Consider the following 23,133-nt stretch of genomic DNA (forward strand, 5'->3'; position numbering starts at 1 on the left):
GAATTTGGAATCCCATCACAATGGTTTGTTCAGCTTGTGTAAGTCACAACTGATTGGACACAGTCCCTGTGGGCATGCCATTTCATCCAGACTGGACGGTTCATTAGTCATAATTACTATAACTGTACAGCAGAGACTGCAGTTTTATCTCATCATACATCTTTGATCAAGCTGCTTCAATTTCTGCTTCATCAGCATTTGAAGTTACATTACTGGAGTTTTTTATTTTCCATCAGTGATTAACACAGATTAGGCTGTTCTATCAAAACATGGATTTGGTCTTCACATTTAGTAAGGAGGGCCCAGATCTGACCACCGTTTGACCTCTGACACTTCAAAAGCACCTAAACACCATGAATCATCAACTGAAATCCAGAACGTTACAGAGAAAATTAAACAAAGAAAAGAACTGACCTGTGTGAAAAGCGTAAGACGACTGGACTTATCAACATTGAGACTAACCATATTTGCTGCAGCTTCTCATTAAACATTAAATCACACATCAGAAGAACACATCATACATATTAATTGTTTCTCAATGTCACTTCGGAAAAGACTCATGTCACAATTAGTGCTTCTCTCAAACTATTAGCTACATAAAGAAATTTCCCATGAAGCTGGAAGACAAAATGATGTAGAAGACTGTACCAAAAGCTTAAGAAACAGATGGATAATAGATTTCACTGAACAGTGAAGCATAACATACTTAGTTTATAAAGGAAAATGTTGCCCAAACATGGTTCAAATGCAAAACACTGAATGAAATTGATGTGTCAGGAATTTTTTTCTTCCAAGTTCTACTGCAGAACAATAGGGGACTAAAAGGCCTGTCTCACAATTTTTGTGTCTCACTATTTTCATGCGCAAAGTGTCTCCACTGTAGGCTGCATGAACAATCATAACCGACAGTTACACGCAGGCACTGAGGCTGCAAAAATCCCAGAGTAATTAGCGTTGTCTGAATGCAATGACATCTGTGTTCTCATGGTCCTCAAGACATGTCAGGCCAGTAAGATGTATATGAAAAAATATGACAAGCATTGCGAATGCCCTTCTGAAAGGTCTTACACTTTGGGGGAACACCGAAGAAATAACACATGTCATCTTCTTTTCGTAAACAGTATATTTAAGATTAAAAGATCTAAAAAGACCTTTTGAGTCATTCATTCTCTTTTTGTCAGCTATAAAGCATTTATTCAACATACGGCGATGCAGTATGAAAAAAAGTCTGCTGCATGTTTCTCTCTCTTTAAAACTTTCTTAACACAAGTGATTTTGTGCAATGGCAGCATGTGTGCCCATTCCCATAAGTGACAAAATAGGGAGCATATCCTATTAACACTGCTCAGATTCTTTACATTTTGATGTTAAACTAATATCTCTTAGTACTGGACATATAACAACTTAAAGTGTGCTGACAAATGCCTTAGAATTATGTTTGCATTCTTCTAATAATAGAGACTGTCAAACTGATTGCATTAAAAAGCCTTTGTTTTAGGACACCTAATGCTTTTGCTGAGTGGTGCCTACTGCTGAGCCCTCTCTCTAGGCTGTAGCAGTATGTTGGAGCATGCACTTGCTCCAAGAAAGACATTAGTCATCATTAACAGAAGCACTGACACCAAATCTAAGTGCCTCTCCACAATGACCAAGTGGCAATCATCTTTCTCTTACACTGTCACTGCTGATTAGGATTTTCTTTCATGAAAATTTAATTTGTACCCCTTTCTTCAGCTTTTTTTTTTTTTTTTACATTCCTGTAAAACTCTGCATTCAGGAAAGATTTCAAATACAGCAAAAGACATTGTACCTATAACATAGCTGACAATATAGAGGTTACAAGATTCTCACTAAATATTTTATCTAATCCAACAGAAAAATACAGGTTAGAGAATGAGTAACAAACAACAGGGAGAAAACAATGACTCTAAAAGGAATCTTGCTTTAAAGAATCTGCAAACCTCAAAGGAGGACTAAAGCAAGAGACCTAAATAAAATTCCTCTAAATATTAGTCACATAATATGAAAGCTTCTTTAAAACTAAGATGGTCATATTTCAATAGCAGCCATTTTTCACTATGTTTCAATTGTGTATTTTTTCATGTCTTAAGAAGGAAGACAGGGGTATTCACACAGACATGTCACTGCAAACTCAAGAAAATATTTAAGCATCCGTACTATCAGTGTGCATTAACCTGCTGGTTACATAAAAAAAAAAAAAGCCCAGGGCTGAGCGATGGTGTTTTCAGTTGCACTGGACAAATGAAAGTGATTCATGTGGCCATGCATGGTACCCCACGACCAGATGACACTACAGACTTAAACTGCAGTTCTGTACAATATCACAGTGTTAAACAAGATAGCAGAGCAATAAGTTCTTTAAGGAAGTCTTAAAAAACATTTACTTTTCTGTTTTATTTCAATTTGTTTAAAGTTTTCCAAAAAAAAATGTAAGCATGTGATAGTTTGCGAGGATCCTGGTACAATCCAAACTCCCACTTTCTAGTTATAAATAATATCTTCTCTTAATATTACTTAACTTTTGTAACAAAGTAGATGTTGGCTTAAATTTAAAATCATTCTTAGATCATTTTATATCCCTTATAGAACATGTGTACTTTTAATCAAAACCTGTCACACTCTTGTGTTTAAGTGAATATGAATGTACTTACCTTTAAGTGTAAATATCCATACGAAAGGCTTTTAAAAAAAGAATCAGCCTCACTTTTTAAATTCAGAAACAACCATAATTTATCAAACTTTAATCATTAAATGTTCAATTGCTGACTATTTTACTGTGAAAAGTAATATAAAACAAATTTGAAGGTCAAATAGTAACTGCTTAGTGTCTAATACATCACATTTACAAATGGTTCGAGTTTTTTTTTTCTACTGCAGTCGAAACATTTCAGAAGAAATTAGGATTTATAAAGGATCTTTAGGGGCAATTTCTAACTCCTAAACTTTTATAAGTTCAGAGTTATCATGATAAGTAAGGACGTAGTCTAAATTAAAAGCAAAACCATGCAATAATAACCTAATTGTGCTTGCAGATTATCTTCACAAATAATCTGCTCATTTCTTAATTTCTAAACTAAGTAAAAATGCTTTTTGAATTCACAAAAGCTTAAAAGTAAACTACTGAGTTGCACAGAATTTTACAAATCAAAATTTCCAAAACTTAAAACAACATAATTACTAATTCTGAGATCCAGTACTGAGATCCAGTACGTGTTCAAGTAGAGGAGTTTAGCTCTGTAACTTCCACCCCTCAACCTAAACCTCCAAGTCACTTGTCAGTTAAGGGTTGGGCGATTTATTGACCGGCCCTGGAAGTATACTGTCAGGGCTGAAGGAAATATGAGAGAGGGTTGTGGCGACTGTTCTGGAGCTCATTGATAATGACATACCTGCCTCTGTCACCCATTACCCATACTACAAACTACTTAGACCTAACTGAAAAATCAATAGCCTACTTGCACTGGTTCCTGTGGCTGCCTCCTTTGATTGTCAGCTCCTGTCTAGGGTCAGCACTTACATGAAAGGGGCTGTGACTGCCTGATGCTTTCAGGACAACCTAACGATATGAAACTAGCCAACAGAACAGTAAATTCTGTCTCTCTGCCCTCCTCATCAATTAGGCTTTGACTAGGCTTGCCTGTAGAAACCTGACCTTTTAAGTTTAGGCGAATATGGACTAGCTGAACACACCATTGCCCTCAGCACTGAGCCAGGAAATCTACTGACAGGTTAAACAAAACAGAAGGTTGTAACTGTCATAATTTGCATTGCACTTTCACGCCAACAAGGGTGTTATCAGTAGGGGCAAGCCCTGGAACACACAACTCCAGCACCCTTAAGCCACGCTACTCATAAATTTTCAAGTGAAGTGAGATAAAACATAAATTCACAAATAGCAATGCATTTCTCATCTCTTAGTCTTTTAGGCTTGCACTTTGCAAACCCACAGAGTGTCCATCAGCAACTCTCTCGGTGGTCACCTGCCATGCCTACTGCATTAACAAGGGATTTCCAAAGAATACAATATAGACATAAAAATAACTCAACTACGCCCATTGAAAAGCTATTCTAGAGTGAATTTATAATAAAGCAGACAGACTGATTGATCTATAACTCAAAATGAGAACAATTAGATCTCAGTATGCTGTCTTTTCCTGTCACACTTCCCTCCTTCCAAAAATATCCGCAAGCGCAGACAAATAATAAGTTACTGCATAAGTGAAGGGAGGTGTTGAAATTATTTCCTCCCATGCTAGTCTGATATAGCATCTTTTACAGTTTGAGGGAAAACTAAGAACATCTGTAAAATAAAAGATGTTAACACTTTTATGCTTGTCAGATCTTCTGATGAAAACAAGTGAAAACCATGAGAAAGTAGCATAAAACTTACTTTAGTGACTCATGTTTTGAAAACCATTTCCCTGCTTGGGCCTATCTTTTATCACAACATAAATATGGTAATGTTATGGCTGCTTAAAGCAATGTCATTTCTCTAAAGAGAAGACTGAACATTCCTTTAAGTTCATTGTGAACTTGAACTTTATTTGGTTTCAAGAACTAATATTTACAGATTAGCTAATCTTAGTGAAAATATCAGAAACACTGAAAGACAATTCAACAACCTGAGCAAATAAACACACCTGCCAACCCTGTGTACACTTTTAAACACATACAGTTTTGTTAAATATATAAGAATACACAGCCTGTTTCATTTTCACATTTCTGTGACCCAACTCCTATCAAGCAATAATTAGCATACTCTTAGAATTTATTCCAACTTGTTAATGGGATCTCCCTCACAACTGTCTTCAATCTATAATTTGCATTCTTCCCTAAAGTCTAAAATATGGACTATAACCATTTGTAAGCTTTTTCTGCGATTATTTTCACATTGAAAACTTTCGGATGGTTGTATCAGAAAAGCGCTGAAACTCTAAATGTGTGCAAAAAGATTTCTGATTTAAAATCAACTGCTAAAGATATAAACAACAATTCTGATCATGTTGGGGTAAGAAATTATAGATTTCTGACTATCTAGAAGGAAAAACTCATCTGTCCCCCCATTTAACAATTGGGAAAATATGAGTAGAGATAATGACTTGATCAAGGTCATTCGCACAACTTGTAACCAAGGAAGGGTAAAAATTCAGGCCTTCTTATCCCCTAGGCTAATGCTCTTTAATAAGCTACCCACCCCAATATTCTTGGGCTTCCCTTATGGCTCAGCTGGTAAAGAATCTGCCTGAAATGCGGGAGACCTGGGTTGGGAAGACCCCCTGGAGAAAGGAAAGGGTACCCATTCCAGTATTCTGGCCTGGAGAATTCCATGGACCTTATAGTCCATGGGGTCACAGAGAGTCGGACACGACTGACCAACTTTAAATGTAATGTATGTCTCCCTTTATCTTATCTATCCAGGTAAGCTATGTGACAGGCAACAAACTTACATTAAAAAAAATATATATACACTGCTTTGTATTTCATTAATTTTCAATACAATTTATAGAAAGTTTTGACTAATTTGAAGGAAAGATTAGATTTGTAGAACATTTAACCAACCAGGTTAAATAACCAACAGAACAAATAACTATTAGAAATATAAGATCTAATTAAGTAAGGTTGGAACCCTTTACTTATCTAATAAGATGATTTAACTGTGCATCTGGTAGCCTTTTAGGTCCTCTGTGTGTACCTATCTGATAGCAAAGTGAAAGGGCATGGATAGTGTCTGTCCCAGCAAGCAAATCATTTGGAAAAAGTCATAGTCGTAGATCAAAGATTTTTCACTCTATCTAGGCTGATTTAAACCTACCAACCCAGGTTTTGTCTACAGACAAAACCAGTCAAAAAGTGAGAGAGTGATTCTTTAGGATCCAAAGATAATACGGGAAGGGAGAAAGGGAAAATTCAGAAAAGAAACAGACGGGCAGAATCTTGATATACATAGGCCAAGACAGCTGTTTTATATCCTAGCTTTACTTTACATGGTTAAAGGAAAAGTTTCCACTCCTTAGATCATCAAATATTATTTCATTTATACTACACAGATGTCTTCTATATGTAGATTAGAGCCAATGAAGGATTTTTGTTGTTGTTATTTAACCACTACCAGGAATCATAGAAACCTCTCAGCACATCACTTTTTCTCAAATTCAGAGTGTTTAAAGGAAGGAATAGGCTAGATTTTTTAACATTTTCATTAAAAATACCACAAAGTCTATTAAAAATTTCCTATAATTGTAGCAGAAGATGGACTCAAGATTACTACTACTACTACTAATACAGATGGAGTGCTGCAGAACCTATATATTTCAAGAAAAACAGATGTTGAAAAGAACTACTTTTCCAGAAGTGTAACAAAAACTTACCTACAATATGCTTAACTGATAAATTTTAAACAGAGATCCACAAAATGTCTCATATGGACTGAAAGAAATATGGAACGTAACAGCAAGTCTTATATTTTGAACTAAGCCACGCTCAGTACTGGCATAATCAACAGCCCTCCTCTCCATCATCTGTTTCGTAAATGTCTGGCACTATCGCCAGAGAAAGCAGAAACTGGAGCAGGGATGGCTCTGAGATCCCAAGAAACATTCTACGTGTGAGTCAGTACTGTTATCTTATGAAACAATGGAAACCACATCTCCTTGCAAGCAAACAATTCGACGTTCCAAATAGAACTGAATGAAACTGAAATCAAAAGCCTTGACTTATCTAGCATCAGGTTTAATAGTAACAATCTTGATTTTCTGTCTTCTGGAAGTGATATTAAAGGCCAGTAAAAGTTTGTTTCTCAAAGATGGAAGAGACATAAATAATAACCCACTAATTATATAATCCTCCCATAAATCGTTAAGAATTGGCTCTAGCAAAAGCACACTTTCATTTGTTGGAAATTATAGTAAGTCATGATGTCAATGTTATTAAACAGGAAAAATATAATATATACCTCAGAGTATATTAGTAAGTTAAAAATTGTTAAAATGAATGGAAGAAGGAAGAAAGGAAAGACGAAGGAAGGAAGGAAAGAAGACAGACAAGGTAGACTTTTATTTGTTCAAACTTTTCAGAACTGTCTTACAGAAATAAAGGAATGTGACTGCTGCAACTCAAAAATGTATGTATTTCTTGGTAAAGTTAAAAGACATAAGTGAAAATATAGTAAATTCAATGAAATACCTTCTGAAAAGTAATCGCCAAATTAACTAAGACTGTCTTAACACTGCATATCCTAGCTCAATAATGTTGCATTTACATTTCAGTCAGGCTAAAAACTGCTCACTTCCATTTTCCTGAATACAAGTTCTTTGCTCTATAATCATCTACTTGATGATATGACCTTATGAATAGCTTAATAAAGTACTCATATACACAGCTGGTACTAAACTTCCGAAAAAAACATCTATTGTATTTTCAATTGTCTCATCCTACTAAATTACACAGAATTAGACTTGTAAAAGCTTAATAAGTGTAAATATCACTAATCAAATATATTATCCAAGGTAAGCCAAACAAATTTAATTCCACAAAACAATATTCAAAAGGTATATAGAAGTATTTTTCAATATTAGGTAATGCAAAGTTAAGACCATTCCTTTGACTTTATAGAACACTAAATTGAAACTGTTCAAACGAGAACAATATCCTTGGCTTACCAATCAATGTGATTACAAAGTTTGCGTTTCTTCTTTTTTTTTTAAGCTATTTTGTGAAGGAAATTTAAAAAAAACAACTTGTTTTGACAGTATGACTGACCATTTAAGGTAACAGGAACTATTGTGAAACTGCTCAAAGAAAACACTGAATGACTGATTATTCTCCAGATTGATTTCAGAGTCATAATTACCAATAGCTTATAAATAATTTCTCTCACACTTAAGAGTTTTGGAAAATTAGATCATTTGACAGAGAATGAAAGAGAATATGATTTTACTTTGAATGTGTACCATATAATCCTAACAGTTGGTGCTATTACAGCTTCTTACAGATATTTTAATATCTTCATCAATGAACTTTCATCAATTAATACACTAACAAATTATGTTTGGATTATTCTTGTTTTTACTGGAATAGTTTTTAAATTTGGGAATTTAATACTTACTTATTTTTCCTTTTACACTTTGATCCCCTAAAAAAGAATTTTCTTCTTAAAAATATTAAGCATTTCTATAAATACTCTGAATGATTAAGCATATAAGAACCACTTAGCAACTTGCATTGATATTTTTAAAGTCAGATTATAGAGGATAAGAATATATACAGGTAAACATGTGATCTTTTGTTTTCCCAAAAGTATAAATCCTTCAGACAGTTGATATTTTTAAATCAATAATCTGATTATTTTTTAAATAATTCTAAAATATTTTTCTAGAAAATAAAAACATATAAAGTTTCCATACTCTTTAGCAAAGATTATTAAAATACTATATGCTGTTTCTAGGGATAATAAATTAATGGGTATCTTTTAAGTCCCAGTGATATGATAAAGTAAACCTGCTCTGAAGTTTAACTCAGCACATTTCTAAGTAAAGATCAGCAAAAAATAAAACAGTTTAAGGATTTTGAATTCCCTGGAAATGTAAACAGGATTATAACTGTCAGATGTACAGAAGCACTGGCTTCGGCCATTAGTTGGGTTTTGCTCTGAGAAACACAACATGAACTACTGAATCATTTCTTTTCAAATCCATACATTCCCTGCAGCAGTGCAAGCTTCATCAGCAGCGGAAGAATGTATAAAAATGACAGGCAAAGAGCATCAGTTTTCTTTTTCTCTCATACTGTTTGCCTGCAAATGGAAGACAGGATTGTTTCTCAAAGAACTGAAGTTGAGGTTGCTTAAGTCAATTGCTGAAGGAAAATATGACTGAATTCTCTATGCAAGAAAGTCTTATAATTGGATAAACTGAGAAAATCAAGCACTGTAGTATTATAAGATTAACATTCTAACTTACTTGCTCATCATTCTTCAATTAGAAATATTTTCAGCTTTTTATGTATTCTGTCAACTCATCATCTTATTTTAGCACCATTCATACAGTACCTGGTTCTGCTTCTGATTTTAAATATAAAAAGCCCTTCAAATGAAAATATATAATTGTTTTTCAAAAATATTGTATTTGTATAAAGAGTTAAAATTTTTATTCCCAAGTTTCTGTACACATAAGTGTTTCACTGCAAAGGGAAATTCAATTAATAATTAAAAGTTTATTTAACCACAACCAAGTAAAAATAGGATCTAATGTATGACCTGGCTAGTCTTCTGGAGCTTAAACATTCACATTTTTCAAAAACTAGCACAGTAATTGCTGTAATTTGACTCACTTTTTTTTAAGGAAATAGGAACTTTTCAGACTAAAGTTTAAACATACATATCTGAGTTTATAGTAACTAAAAACATGCCCACCTCAGTATTATCATCTATAGTCTCATAAAATGTTCCTAGTGTAAGGACAATGAAGGTAAATCCTAGAGAAGTCTGAAGGTTATGAGCTACATGAAATCCAAAACAAAATACTCAAATCACACACTGTGTGTCCTCCTTCTCTTTTTAGGAATGTCTGTAGCCAGACCAACATGATAAGTCTGGGCAGAAGCATGCTGATGTTGGCACTGCCTAAACCAAACAAACAAGATGTTTAACAGTCAAATAAAATGTCCTGCAGCCTCCCTAATGAATTTGTCAAGGACCATCAGATTCCGCTCCCCCTCTTTTGCCTCATTAACTCAAGTATGATGAGACGGATTATAACAAGAGAATACAGATCAATCGGTCTGAAGACTTGAAGTGGCTTTTAGCCTCTAGAGTTTCTTTCTCTCATTTGGTCTCCTTTAATAGAATACGGTATCTCCTGCAGAAGGGGCTGCCACTTCGTTTTAATACACCATCAAGGAGCTGCTGATGGACTTCTATACTAACATACATAAAAGCAGAGGTGACAGGGGCTCTTCAATTACAGCCTCCTCGGATACCGTTTCCCCCTTCAATTATTCAACCAGAGGAAGAGCGGATCCGCAAACACACAGCTGAAGCTGCTCTGAGAGCGGAGGCAGCCAGTGAGTTGGGGTGGGGGAGGGGGGGGGGGAAGGGGACCAGCAAGAGGGAGCGTTATTTGCTGGAAGTGTTTAAGTTTATTGCTCAAATGATGTTTCTAATTAGTACCAAGGCAATAAATTAAAGTCGCCTTTGTTTAACTGATTTATTATTTACTAGAGCATCTACCTCGGACAGGGTAAATTGGTAATGAATTGTTTTTAAATCAAAACATTTGTAACGTTTTATCATCCCTCGGCCTCGGTATGTAAAAGTGGACCAGTGAGGAGACAAGGGTGGGACGAGGCTTGGCCTTGCGGGCCGAGCCGGGAGGAGAGGAGGCGGGGGTGTCCGGCGAGAGGCGGCCAGAAGCTCCACTCGGCCCGGGCCCGGGCCGCCCCACCCGGGAAGGGCGCGCGGGCGGAGGGCGCCGGAGGCGGGCCGGCGCCGTCACCCAGGGCCTCACGCACATGCTCGCTCCCCGGGGCGTCGCGGCCCGGGCAGTCCTCGCACCAGGCCTGGGCGGCTCAGACTGGGGGCGCGGGGAGAGGGTCCAGGAAGGCAGGCTCCGCACCTCCGGCCCCGCCGCCAATCTCCGCCCAGCAACCGCCCTCGGGAAAAGGCGTGCGGGATCCTCCGCCGGCATTCTCGCCGCTCCCGCCGCCAAGTGCCCCTGCTGCCACTGACACTGCCCAGAGCGCCGCTGCGGCCGCGGCCAACTGCCCGGGTGCCAGCAGAGCCCGGGCGCCCGCGCGCGCGGACCGCGGACCACCGGTTCCGTCCATCCCCCCGCGGCCCGGGGTCCGACGCCAGCCGAGTGCCCGGAAAGGCGGGAGACCGCCAGAGCCCGCGGCCGCCGGCGCCACCGCCACTCCCGAGAAGTCACTACAGCTCGGCGTCCCGGAGTCCCGCGGACTGCTCTTCCAACCCCGGCTGCTGAGATGGATGGCGGACGACAAATCCGACTTGATTCAAAAAGGACGAAAAGGGCAAACTTCATTAGAAAGAGACTCATAGCAACAAGAGTGAAGGGGTGACAAGATGCCAGACGTGTAAGAAAGAACCAAGAGGTCCAAGTGTCTGACAGCAAGTACCTGATGAAACAAACTTTCCTTCTGCAACTGAATTCGGGTTCACCTGATTCAGCCTTGAGAGAGCAAGTCAAACCTTCCCACGGGGTTTTGCAAAGCCGCATACAGTTTGCAAAATGAAGTCTTAACACAATGGGCTTCACAGATTTTCATTGTTACAGCATTAGCGGGGAACATGAGATCCAAAATCTAACTAAAAGCATTCCCGTCTACTTGATGTGTCCTAAAAAGACTCAGAATCCACACACCTGAGGTTCAAACATAAACCTTCAACTCTAAGCAAATCAGAAACACTGTTATAGCTTTTTCAACCAAAAGTACCTAAAGGCTACCATATAGGTTCAGCTTGAAAGGCTAATACATAGACTAAAAGCACATGCATGAGTTTCACTGAAATGCCAAGGGAGGAGCAAGCCATCTGTGTAATCAATAACAGGATAGTTTATAGATTTTTGCAGCAGTGAAGTCTTTTAAAAGCAAGAGTCAATTATGAAAATAAAATGATTTTACAAGAGAAATTCTGTACTGCCTGAAAAAATATTCAAAATTAGATTTGTAACATAAACATTTTAAGAAAACTTTAACTCAGGTTCACATTTACTTCCCTTCGTTTTTATTAAAATTTTAGTGGCTTATTTTAAAAGTATATCCAACAAAATTCTACCATGTATAAATCTGCACCATTTCTCACAACTTAAACATTTTCTAATAAGTTAGTTCTTGAAACAATATTAAATATATCTTAATCTTAATTATGAAGTAATTATAAAACAAGGTACTTGCACTATTTGTGTCCTGCCTTGTTTTTCAACAGCATATGGAAATTACTGAAAAGAGATTTACGATTATAAACCTTCACCCCATGTCCACTCCCCACCCCACCCCCCCACCAACTGCCCAACTGGCGCACACACACAGCAATCGCTAGGGTTCTTGGCAACAATGGGAGGGGAGGGGAAGAAAAGGAAGACTTTGCCTGAGGAGAAAATCCAGAAAAATTTAGGTCCTTTCCCAGATTTCCCTTCCTCCTTCCGTTTGCCTTGAAGCGAAAGTAATTTTGTTAGAGTTCGCACCTTCTTCACAATCCTGATTGGAAAGGAAAAAAAAAAAAGTGAACCTTTCTGAACCACTGCCACCCTCCCTTGAATCACTCCAGCCATCTCCAAGAAGTCCCTTCTCTATATACTCTTTTTCTTCCTGGCAACTGATAAGAGTGGAGGATAAAGAAGAGGGGGCTGTAAAATGTGTGTAAGCGTTTGACTTTACTATCTCCTCCTATTTTCTTACTTCTCTCTTTCCTCCCTTTCTTTATCAAGGGCAGCGGTGGCTGCTACTGTTTGCCAAGCATGCCTGTCTTCTCTCTGGGATTGGCTACAGCACTGACAGCTCGGATAGCGATTGTAGGAACTGAAGCTCCACCCCCCTCATGATGGTCCAGGACCATTCATAAACTAAATAACTCCAGGAAACAGCAAGGGAAGAGAGAGAGATTGGGGAGGGGGGGTGGGGAGAGAGAAAGAGGGAGAGAGGGAAAAAGACAGGGAGGGAAAGGGAGGGAGGGAGGGGGAAAGGGAGGGAGGGAGAAGGAGAGAGATTAGGAGAGGGAGAGAGAGAGAGAGACATCGGAGGGGAGGAGGGAGACGACTCACAAAGTGGAATCTGCACAAGCAACCTAAAGGGGGAGGAGAAGAAAAATCCTGAAGTCGTTATAACTAAACCCCAGATGCAACGCAAGCAAGGACTTCGTCACACTAAAACAGATTCTGTGAGAGCCAAATTTATAAATTACGAAGCAGAAATGAAAATCAAAGAACTTCCAGAGGTTTGCACCTAGAGAAAGACAAGAAGAACCCACTGCAAACAAACCAACCCAGTCCAAACAACGCCTCCAGTAGGAAAAGAGGAAAACCGCTACCAGAGGACCCCCTGAGCGGAGAGCAGACCTACACACTGGGAGTGCAGGGCGTCTTAGAACCTCTGAGCGTGCTGCGGGCTGAGTTGCACTTCGCTGCTCTCTGGACATTAATTACACCCTTCACCTTCCATTTGGGGGAGGGTGAGGAGAAAAGCACTCACCTAAGCTGGATAAAGAAGTGCTACCAGCGTGGGAGAGAAGTTTAAGAATGAAACACTGAATGTTTTGCTTTTATTTTTAAATTTACTTCGGCGCTTAACAGACCTCATTTCCAGATTTCTGGACCATCTCCGCTGCAGACGTCTAAGCCTAACCTCTTGGTAACCTGAATTTTTCCGTCTCACCCAGTCTTTTCCCCACCCCCCTTCTTTCCCTTCATCCTGCCCGCAGGCACATCTTCATTTCACTTATCAAGAGAAAGGGGGAAAAAAGTCCCAGCAGGTACTTTTCTTTTTCAAAGATTTTTTTTTTCTTCTTGTTTTCTGGAGAAGAAAAAAGCTTTCAAAAGAGAGGAAAGAAAGCGCTAGACGGCTGAAGCATCAGCCGGTCAGCCCAGGTGGGAACAAGAGTGAAGTGGGGCTCAGGGGGAGCGCAGTGCCTCTTTCGCAAGCCGCAGGGCCACCACCAGCGCCTGAGCCTTGGATCCCTCAACGTATTGCGAGACGCCGGTGTACAGCCCGGACCTGTGCCCCAACATGATCGCCGCTCAGGCCAAGCTGGTTTACCAGCTCAATAAATACTACACCGAGCGCTGCCAGGCGCGCAAGGCGGCCATCGCCAAGACTATCCGAGAGGTCTGTAAGGTGGTCTCGGACGTGCTCAAGGAGGTGGAGGTGCAGGAGCCTCGCTTCATCAGCTCCCTGAGCGAGATCGATGCCCGCTACGAGGGTCTGGAGGTCATCTCGCCCACGGAATTCGAGGTGGTGCTCTACCTAAACCAGATGGGCGTCTTCAACTTCGTGGACGACGGCTCGCTGCCAGGCTGCGCGGTGCTCAAACTGAGCGATGGGCGGAAGCGGAGCATGTCTCTCTGGGTCGAGTTCATCACGGCGTCCGGCTACCTCTCGGCACGCAAGATCCGCTCCCGTTTCCAGACGCTGGTGGCTCAGGCGGTGGACAAGTGCAGCTACCGGGATGTGGTCAAGATGATCGCGGATACCAGCGAGGTCAAGCTGCGCATCAGGGAGCGCTATGTGGTGCAAATCACTCCAGCGTTCAAGTGCACCGGTATCTGGCCCCGCAGCGCGGCACAGTGGCCGATGCCCCACATCCCCTGGCCTGGCCCCAATCGGGTGGCGGAGGTCAAGGCCGAAGGGTTCAACTTGCTCTCTAAGGAGTGCTACTCGCTGACCGGCAAGCAGAGCTCCGCCGAGAGCGACGCCTGGGTGCTCCAGTTTGGGGAGGCTGAAAACCGTCTGCTGATGGGCGGCTGCCGAAACAAGTGTCTCTCGGTGCTGAAGACGCTGCGGGACCGCCACCTGGAGCTGCCGGGCCAGCCGCTCAACAACTACCACATGAAGACGCTGCTGCTGTACGAGTGCGAGAAGCACCCGCGGGAGACGGACTGGGACGAGGCGTGCCTCGGAGACCGGCTCAACGGCATCCTGCTGCAGCTCATCTCCTGCCTGCAGTGCCGCCGCTGCCCCCACTACTTTCTGCCCAACCTCGACCTTTTCCAGGGCAAGCCCCACTCGGCCCTGGAGAGCGCTGCCAAGCAGACCTGGAGGTTGGCCAGGGAAATTCTCACCAATCCCAAAAGCCTGGACAAACTATAGGGTGCTGGGGACTGCTTGAAAAGCGACACGGACGGGAATGCTCTCGAACACACGACAGACACACAACTCGGCGACAAACTGCGAGAACTCCAGACACAAACTTTCTGTCAGCCACCTAAGAGGAACCGAACCCGGCAGAAGACTTCCTTAATTCACAAGCAAACAAAAAGGAGAGCAAACCCACCACCCCACCAAAATCACATTCTTGCACAAAAGTGATCGTTTTCTTCCAAACAATGTGAATTTAAAAGGTCACACAAAAGAAGCAATCGGGCTTTGCCACCACAAAATGAAACCCAAGGTACATTTTCAAATCAAAATATAGTCGTTTCTCCCTTTTCCTTCTCTCCCACTCTTCTCTTTCTCCCCTTTCCCACCCTCCCCACTTTGTTTTGGGTTGCCTGAATGTTGTCACCAAGTGAAAAAAAAAAAAAAAAGTATTTAATTATATGTAAAATTCTTCTTTTAAAAACAAAGTTTTGCTGATGTTAACTGTATCTCAGTGCCAATGTCAAATGTGCCCCTCCTTCTCCCACACCTCTTCCCTCACCCTAAGCAGCAGTCTTGTTGAAAACAGTAATAAAAATATGACTTTACATTGTAATTGACTGTGGATTGTTCTTAAATGAAGGCAGGTGAGAGCACAGTTTATAGTTTATAATATAAAGATGTGAACTGGAGGAACTAAATGCAAGAAGCTTCCATTTTAACTCCAGTCTGCAAAATTTACAAATGTAGAACATTTTGTAGATTTAACCATTCAAGTTTCCACAAAGATATTTAGAACAAGGAAAATATTAATTTTATACAACTATATGTTTGTTCTGTAGATTTTCATATTAAAAGTAGTATCTTATTTCACACTTGAAAAAAGAACAGATTTTGTATGGAAGAACTAATTCTGATCCTAATTTTAAAAGAAAAAGTTTTTTCACATTAAAAATTAAGAGACTTGCTCTCTTACGCTATAATTAAAAAAAAATCCCAAGCCTGAATTAGAAAAGAAACATTTATGGATCCTTTCTGAATAGTTAACACAATGAGTTAATACTTAGCCTCCAATCATTTGTTCTCTTCAAGTTTTAAATAATACAAACTTAACAATTAAATCAGCAACAGTAAAAGAGAATAAAATGGATATAGTAATTTTCCTTTTCCCCAGCAAATGGTGAAATGAACAATCCAGATTTATAAATTACTTCAAGTTTTTAAATGCCTTAGTGATAAATGCTGTAACTATGATCATCTTTTTAGAATCCAAATCCCAGAATTATTCAGAAGTAGCTTATAGGCAATTTAAATTTTAAAAACTGTTTCATACTATTTTTATGACCAAAGAAAAATTACATATAAGTAGGCTCCTCCTCTTTCTGCCTTTCTAATGTATTCATCTCAACATTTCAACTTTAACAAAGGTTTCTTTTTAATTCAAGGAAATAACTGATTACAAAATTAAATAATTAGTAAAACTGAAAGCATCCCCAAGGTTCTTCTTTATGCTGGAGGTTACTGTATACTCCACTAGACATGCTAATACAAGGCACAGGTACTGAATACATGTCAGATTTTGCCCTTTAATATTTAAAATTTATTCTTTGAATTAGCCCATTTTTTAACTTACTGAGAAAATCCATGAATGAGAGATACAAAGAAAAATGTTCTACAAAGCGATTTTAAAGATCAGAGGAAGAAGTCAGAGTGGGGGTGGCAGGGTAAGGAGGGATGAGCAGCAGGATAGCTGATGAAAACAAGGAAGCTCCTCAGAGCTCTAGTGCCTAGTTCACTTGGTAAAGCAGGCTTCAGTTTTTAAGATTCCCAAGTAAAAATTCCATAGCAAAACACAGTTGTGAGTTAGAAATATAAACTTCAATTTTATCAGTTCTGAAATCATCTCCACTCTTTCAACCTATACTAGACCTTTCTCAGGTCTCTCTTCCTGCAGACACAGAATAAACACTGTAACAATAACTAGGTCAGGCATATATACCAGTTTTTTAGATAACACAGATGAATTTACTCTCTAGGGAAGATGTTCTGATTTTTAAGAACAATTTCAAAGCAAGCAGAAGGTACTTACATTTACAAAGAAATGACGTAAGGGCACGGTGTTTAGTTGAAAAGATAAAAATGACATTTTAAAATGACCATTTTTTTACTCACGAAAGTATATAAAGCATTAGACATGTCTCCTCCCAAATGTCCCAGGAAAAAAGTTTTAAGAAACAAAAATTCCCCCAAATTCAGTATCTTTTTTCCATCCTTATTTAATGTAATGCAGGTATCACCAACAAGAAAAAACTCCAGTCCCTCAATTTGAAAAAGCACTAACATCTATAAAAATCAAAAATTTTTCAAATAATGGGCTGAAACATTTTACTAATATAAAGTAGCTACAGTTTTGATTTCTGTACATTTGGCAGGATGCAGCAGTACAAGGTCTGTGATTAGGCTCAAAGATCCTATGTTATACAAGCAGCAGGGGAAAAAACAATTTAATGATGCTGCACAGAAAAAGATCAGACAGAAATAGAAGTTATAACTTCCCCCAAAAGGAGTCAATAACTTCAAAGAGCCTAACCATAAAGACTGGCAGAGGTTTTAACAATAAGGACAACTCATTAGATACTTTTAAAATAAATCACATTTTAGACTTTACGCCATGTATGTCCCAAAACATAATATTTTGAATTAAATTTTGGCCTTTCACACTCACAAATTACTATAAATTAGAGAGTTTGGGTAATTTTGGTTACTTTCCTTTCCTAAAAACTGAAACAGGTTTTCAGACATTTCAGCCATATAACAAAGTAGAAATTTCTTCTAGCTGACATAATTTCAGAATTAAAGTTTTCTCTACATTGGATTAGCTGCATTCTCAAACTCAAAACAATCAGTTCCAGCACAGACTCCCTTTCGTACAGCCTACCAAGTCCCATCTTAATAAAAGCAGCAATGGTGAACCCAAAGGCATAAACATGCGTAAGACAAGAGGCGATTTGTGAAGTTTTAAAAAATTATAACATTTTCATTAAGAATGACTTTGAAATTCCTCTAAGTCACTAAATTTTAATAATTCAGATGTTTACAAGTTCAAAGAATTCCCTACCAATAAACTCAAGAAAAACATACACATGTGTGTGTGTGGACATATACCACACATAACACACACTAACAGCCTGTAAAAGAAAGGATTCCAGTTTTAAAAGCCTCTTCTCTTTCTACAGGTTACTTACTTTGCTCATTTTAAGAGACTCAGAACAAATTCTACCATTCAACTTTCATGAAATAAACCTAATTTTGGCTTTACGGCTGTGCTACAAATGTCTCTTAGTAAAATAAAGTTGCCAAGGTCTGAAAAGTAATCAGAAATACATTTTAAAGGGGAAATTACATTTTCATTTAAGAATAGGAAATTATGCAGCGCCTTGTAAAATCAACTACAGGTAATGGGAAACAGAGGTATCTCGCGCACACAAGCCATGCTTGCGTGCACGACAGAGTAGTAAGTCATGTGGACAAAGCAAGGAGAGTGATATATTGGTATTATATCCAGAAAATATAAAGGCTAAACAAAATAATTTCACTCTGAATCTCACTGAATTGTGTAGCTTAATTCACCCTGGACCCTTTGAGGCAAAACATATTTTATAGACGATATTCCCTGAGGTTCTTCCCCCACCCCAGAATGAGCTAATGATAAATGCAATTAAATGGAAATTGTTTCTGAATCTAAATGAACTTCAATAATGTAACTAGCTGGTAAGGGAATCATAAGCTAAAAGAGATAGTTGCCGTGCATACAGGCAGAAGCAATTCATCAAGAAATTCAAACTATTTCTCTCAGATTTTACTAACGCCAGTCTTACTCAACAGCAGTCCACCATACCATCATAAGAAAAACAAAAATTCCATAAAAAGGAAACCCACTCCTCATCTTCTCACCTTGGGGTCGATTTTCTTGAAGTTAGGGTCTTCTTCATCCACCTCAAAATAGAGTTCGGAGGAGGTGACAGAAAGAGTGCCCTTTACGACAACAGAGGGGGCCACAAGCTGAGCTGGTGTGCTCAGGCTAACAGGACCTGCCAAAGGAAAGACAAGCCGGACAAGTTGGAGTGACATTTTTAAAAAAATCAAGTGGATTCAGGCAGAAATTTCATATAATTTTTAAATTTTCTCCTCTAGCAAACTGCCTGCCAACCCCTTTTACACTTACAAATTCTGTCCACCCCAAACCTCCCGCTGAAAATGCAAAGTTAGGGTTCTCATATTAAGAAATCTATATATAAAAGGCGGTTAATCATAACAGTAAACTACAAAGCAATTATTTTACAAGGAGTCTGCCAAGCGTTGGTCTAATCTCCTGGTTAGAAGGTGACTCTGCCTAAGTAAGTCCATCCACATTCCATTTAGAAAACAAGCCTCGGGCTATCAAACAACATGGAGCAACAACCAGGAGCAAGGAAGACTCCATAGGTTCCCAAGGCCAGAGGTTAGCTTAGTGTTTGGCTGAGGCATGATTATAAAAAGATCACCAGCTTATCAGTGAAGTGAGAAATGTTAAACCATATTATCTGATAAAGATTGTGTGCCAGGTTGACACAAAACCTCTTCCATAACAACTTTACCCCATAAAAAACTGGGAAAAATACTTCTTTTCTAAGCCTGCCCTTCCATTGTTAAATATTGTTCAATGTGTCCAAATCTAATATTAGTGTAGTTCGGGGACTCTGGGAGTAAACAGCTGGAGGGTGGGTTTCCAAGTGAATGAATTTTTATTGGAATAATCAAATCTCCACAGGGCTTATCAAAGAGACAAATCAGCCTGCTACTGAAAACAATGGATTCAGTACAGATAGAAGAGCATAAAGTATATTAGAGCCAAACCTAAAATAAGGACTAAAAATAACGATTATACATCTATATACTTATGTAGCGATAGATGTAGCAAGGTTTTGAAATTCCATGTAAATTCCTCATTGGAAAAATCCTATAGGTGAAGAAAAAAGCAAGACAAGACTGGCATTTATAGTCTTGAATTAATACAGTGCCTACAAACAAGGTACACCTATTCAGGTAATCAATGGGTGAATAAGTGTTTCAAAATTCAGATGAATTGGCATTTCCATCGATTGTTGAAGGGTGTTGGTCCTTAATCTCACATCAATCTTAATGTGTGCCAGCAGGACAATAGGAGGGATGCTCTGCGGAGATCAGAGCAGGTTTTGCCCTCTATTCCCAATGTACAAATACATTGTGTTTGCAGATGGGCAGCAGATAACTGCAGAACAGCCATGATTTCCCAAAGCTCATCCCCATAAATGGATGAAATAAGCAGCTATGTGTTCTTTTGCTGTCTCCTTTGCCCTCCGTACATTAGCATGTAATCCTGAGAAGAAATAACATTTTTTCAATCATTCTCAGACATTCAATTACAGGGTAAGCAGACAGCTGCAGGAGCTGGGGCAGCCTAGGTCCTACAGAAGACCCCTGACAATTTCCACTTCATTTCTAACCCACACCACTTTATTAGTGTGGATTACTTCTTAATCCTATTGCCATTGTCAAGATTATATAATTAAACTCCCCTTTCACCTCTATTACTGTATGAATGTATTACTAGTAGCAAGAATAGAGGCAAAATAAAGGAGGAGGAAATGGGTAAATGGATGCAAAGGAAGAGACTAGAGAATAGCAGTGCACACCTTCCTTTCTACCCCCACCCCAAACCCCTTAACAGTATGCTCCAATTAATTTTATTTCACTTTACAAAGAGATTTATGGCCATCAGGGAAGATACCATCATATTTTTGCTTTTCATTATCATTCATTGCATGGTTGCAGATATGTCACTAAATGAAAGATTTTTTTCATTCCTTTTAATGTAAAGTTATCAAAATAGAAGGGTATATAACTTTCATCCATAGAAGTTCTAGAATCTTTCAGATTTTCCTCCTTGAGGGACATAGTCTCGGGCACTAAAAAAAAAAAAAGCCATTTAATGAATGACTAAAATTTCAAGCTAAACAAGAGAATTTTTCCCTTAAGGGAAGTAAAACTGAAAATCTGCAGAGCGCAAATCAAAAATTCCTACATCAGGTAAAATATGTGAATCCTGTGAAAAGCCACAGCATTCTTGAAATGCATTTTTTTTGAGAGAGTTAAATGTATATGCAGCATGTTTCTTAAGATCTGTATATCAAAGCAAATAGCTCATCTGCCTCCAAGCTTTATTTACAAAGCAATTGCCATAATTTTACTTATAGCTCTCATTCTGTAGAGATTAGGTTAACTCCCATTAGATGGGTGATGCAATTTTGTTGTTGCTGCTTTACACTTTTATTCTTTCTCAGTAAAGATTATTCATCAAAGAAAAAGATGAGTAGGGTAAAGAGAATGAACAGAATAGAGTGACGGGGATACAGTATTGAAGATGAGGGGGAAAATGTTTAGAAGAACAAAAACAGTCTTCATTTAATGTAACTGTGGGTGCAAAGCTGGTAGTCCTAGCAGTCACAGCTGGAAAAGTAAGTAATTAAATGCTTCTTGGACCAGAGCTAGCTGAAGTATGTGCACAACCACTGAATTTACCGGTGAGATTCTCTAAATCTTTCTCATCCATGGATGATAGAGTATCATCGTCGCCTTCCAGGAGGGTCTCGTTTTCCGAGTTCTGATTTCCTAAAGCCTGACTCTTGATGGACTGTTTTCCTTTAGCAAGAATATCTTCATCTGCAGCTGAAATGAAAAGGAAACAAAGCTGTCCATCAACTCTGGGAAGAGTCCTGGCAGAGGGGCAGGGAACTGAGGTAAGGAGAGGTGGCCAAGATGGTCACTCCTTTTACCCAGCATCATCCAGGGTGGGGAAAATGATGGGCATGGCCCACACGTTCCTTCTGACAACCGTGATTCCCCAAACCTAGTCTAACGTTACCTTGAACAAGCACCCTAATCCCATTAAATCTGACCCTGGCACTGCTCACTGAACCATTTGTTTACTTATATTTAAGGCAGAAGAGGGTTCAATAACAGCACTTTTTTTGTGTTAGTAGAAAAAAATCAGAACCTAGTTTTGGAAACAATACCAGCTTAACACTGAAAAAAAAGGAGGACTGATTTATTCCTGTGAAAAATATTATACCCACAAACATTCTGCAATGGTGGGGGAGTGGCTGTGAAGGAGAATCCAGAAATAAGAAGGGTTTAGGGCCGAGAGCTATTCGCAGCCAATGAGGATCCAGGCCAGCTTCTGAGGCCGTGGCTGATGCTAATAAAGCCATAGCAGCTCCCAGAAACTGCAGGCTCTTCCTCTCCCTCCATCCGCCCTTTTTCCTTCACACCGACCTTCCATACATTTCACCCCTGCCACACCCCTGCTGCAGCCCTTACACAAATATCCAAGAGCAAGGCAGTGTGGAAACGAAGTGGAGGCTCAAACACTACCTCCTCCATGTGTTTAAACTAAAGGGCTAAGACGCCCCAGGGGCAAACATAACAGAAAGCCCGCGATGAGAGGCATCTGGGCAAGGAGCCTCACACCGCCCAAACTGGAGCAGCCTGTGCAGAGCAGCCGCGCCAGAACCGCCAGAATCACAGTGCCGAGGCAGCCTAAGGAAGGAAGGAAGGAAAGGGAACAGCACCGAGAGAGCTCTGCAGAGCACCCATAGCCAGCGGCGGACCCAGGGAGACGAGTGGGAGGGCAGCTGGAAAGAGTCCGCGCAGAAGCTCAAAACCCTGTAACCCTCCAAGATGACTCCCCTCACTTTGAGCAGCCTTCTCCTTAAGAAACACACAAAAACAGATACTAACTTCCGGACTGGGATATTTTAAAGCTCATAGTGTCACATAAGGGAAAGTTCAGAATCCTCACTATGTGACTGACATTCCCGGTTTCCACCCAGGAGACCTGAGAGGTAAAAGCACCTGCTCCACCAGGCAGCAGCTACTGACAGCAATCAGATGGAGAGGCTTTTTGCTCCACTGCAATACCTGCCGAGACACGAGGCTCCAAACCCAGATACAGGATAAAGCACTCAGTCTGAAGAAATGTTTATCTATAGAATTTATTCTAAATAGTTAAACTGCATGTGTCCTAACTGGTTAATGAGACAAAGGCTTCTTTGAATTTAATAGGTATGGTTATGGATAATGTTAAAGGGTAAAAGTTTATTTTTATCATATTTATTGTGAGTTCACCATGTATAATATTTACATATAATATTTATGACATTATTTAAATGAACACAGGAGCTTTCTATTAAATAAGAAAGTCATGGGAAGAAGCTTTCTCTGTTTAGT

The 23,133-nt window shown here is 39.5% G+C and overlaps 2 protein-coding genes across 6 annotated transcripts in view; one reads left to right on the top strand and one right to left on the bottom strand.

Moving 5' to 3' along the window:
- Positions 1-23,133, bottom strand: part of LRBA (LPS responsive beige-like anchor protein) — a 756,962-nt gene that overhangs the window by 302,666 nt on the left and 431,163 nt on the right. For 4 of the 5 annotated variants that reach the window (XM_027513423.1, XM_027513425.1, XM_027513421.1 and 1 more), the window contains exons 39-40: positions 21,427-21,573; positions 18,781-18,917 (exon numbers count right to left, since the gene is read on the bottom strand). In XM_027513423.1, the coding sequence (XP_027369224.1) occupies positions 18,781-18,917; positions 21,427-21,573 (284 nt within the window). The remainder of the gene's footprint in view (positions 1-18,780; positions 18,918-21,426; positions 21,574-23,133) is intronic. The other variant, XM_027513426.1, reaches the window with a different exon arrangement.
- MAB21L2 (mab-21 like 2) lies at positions 12,733-15,442 on the top strand. Its single transcript, XM_027513427.1, has one exon. It carries the CDS (start codon positions 13,759-13,761, stop codon positions 14,836-14,838), a length of 1,080 nt encoding a protein of 359 aa, XP_027369228.1. The 5' UTR covers positions 12,733-13,758; the 3' UTR covers positions 14,839-15,442.

This window comes from Bos indicus x Bos taurus, chromosome 17, assembly GCF_003369695.1.
Source record: "Bos indicus x Bos taurus breed Angus x Brahman F1 hybrid chromosome 17, Bos_hybrid_MaternalHap_v2.0, whole genome shotgun sequence".
Lineage (NCBI taxonomy): Eukaryota > Metazoa > Chordata > Mammalia > Artiodactyla > Bovidae > Bos > Bos indicus x Bos taurus.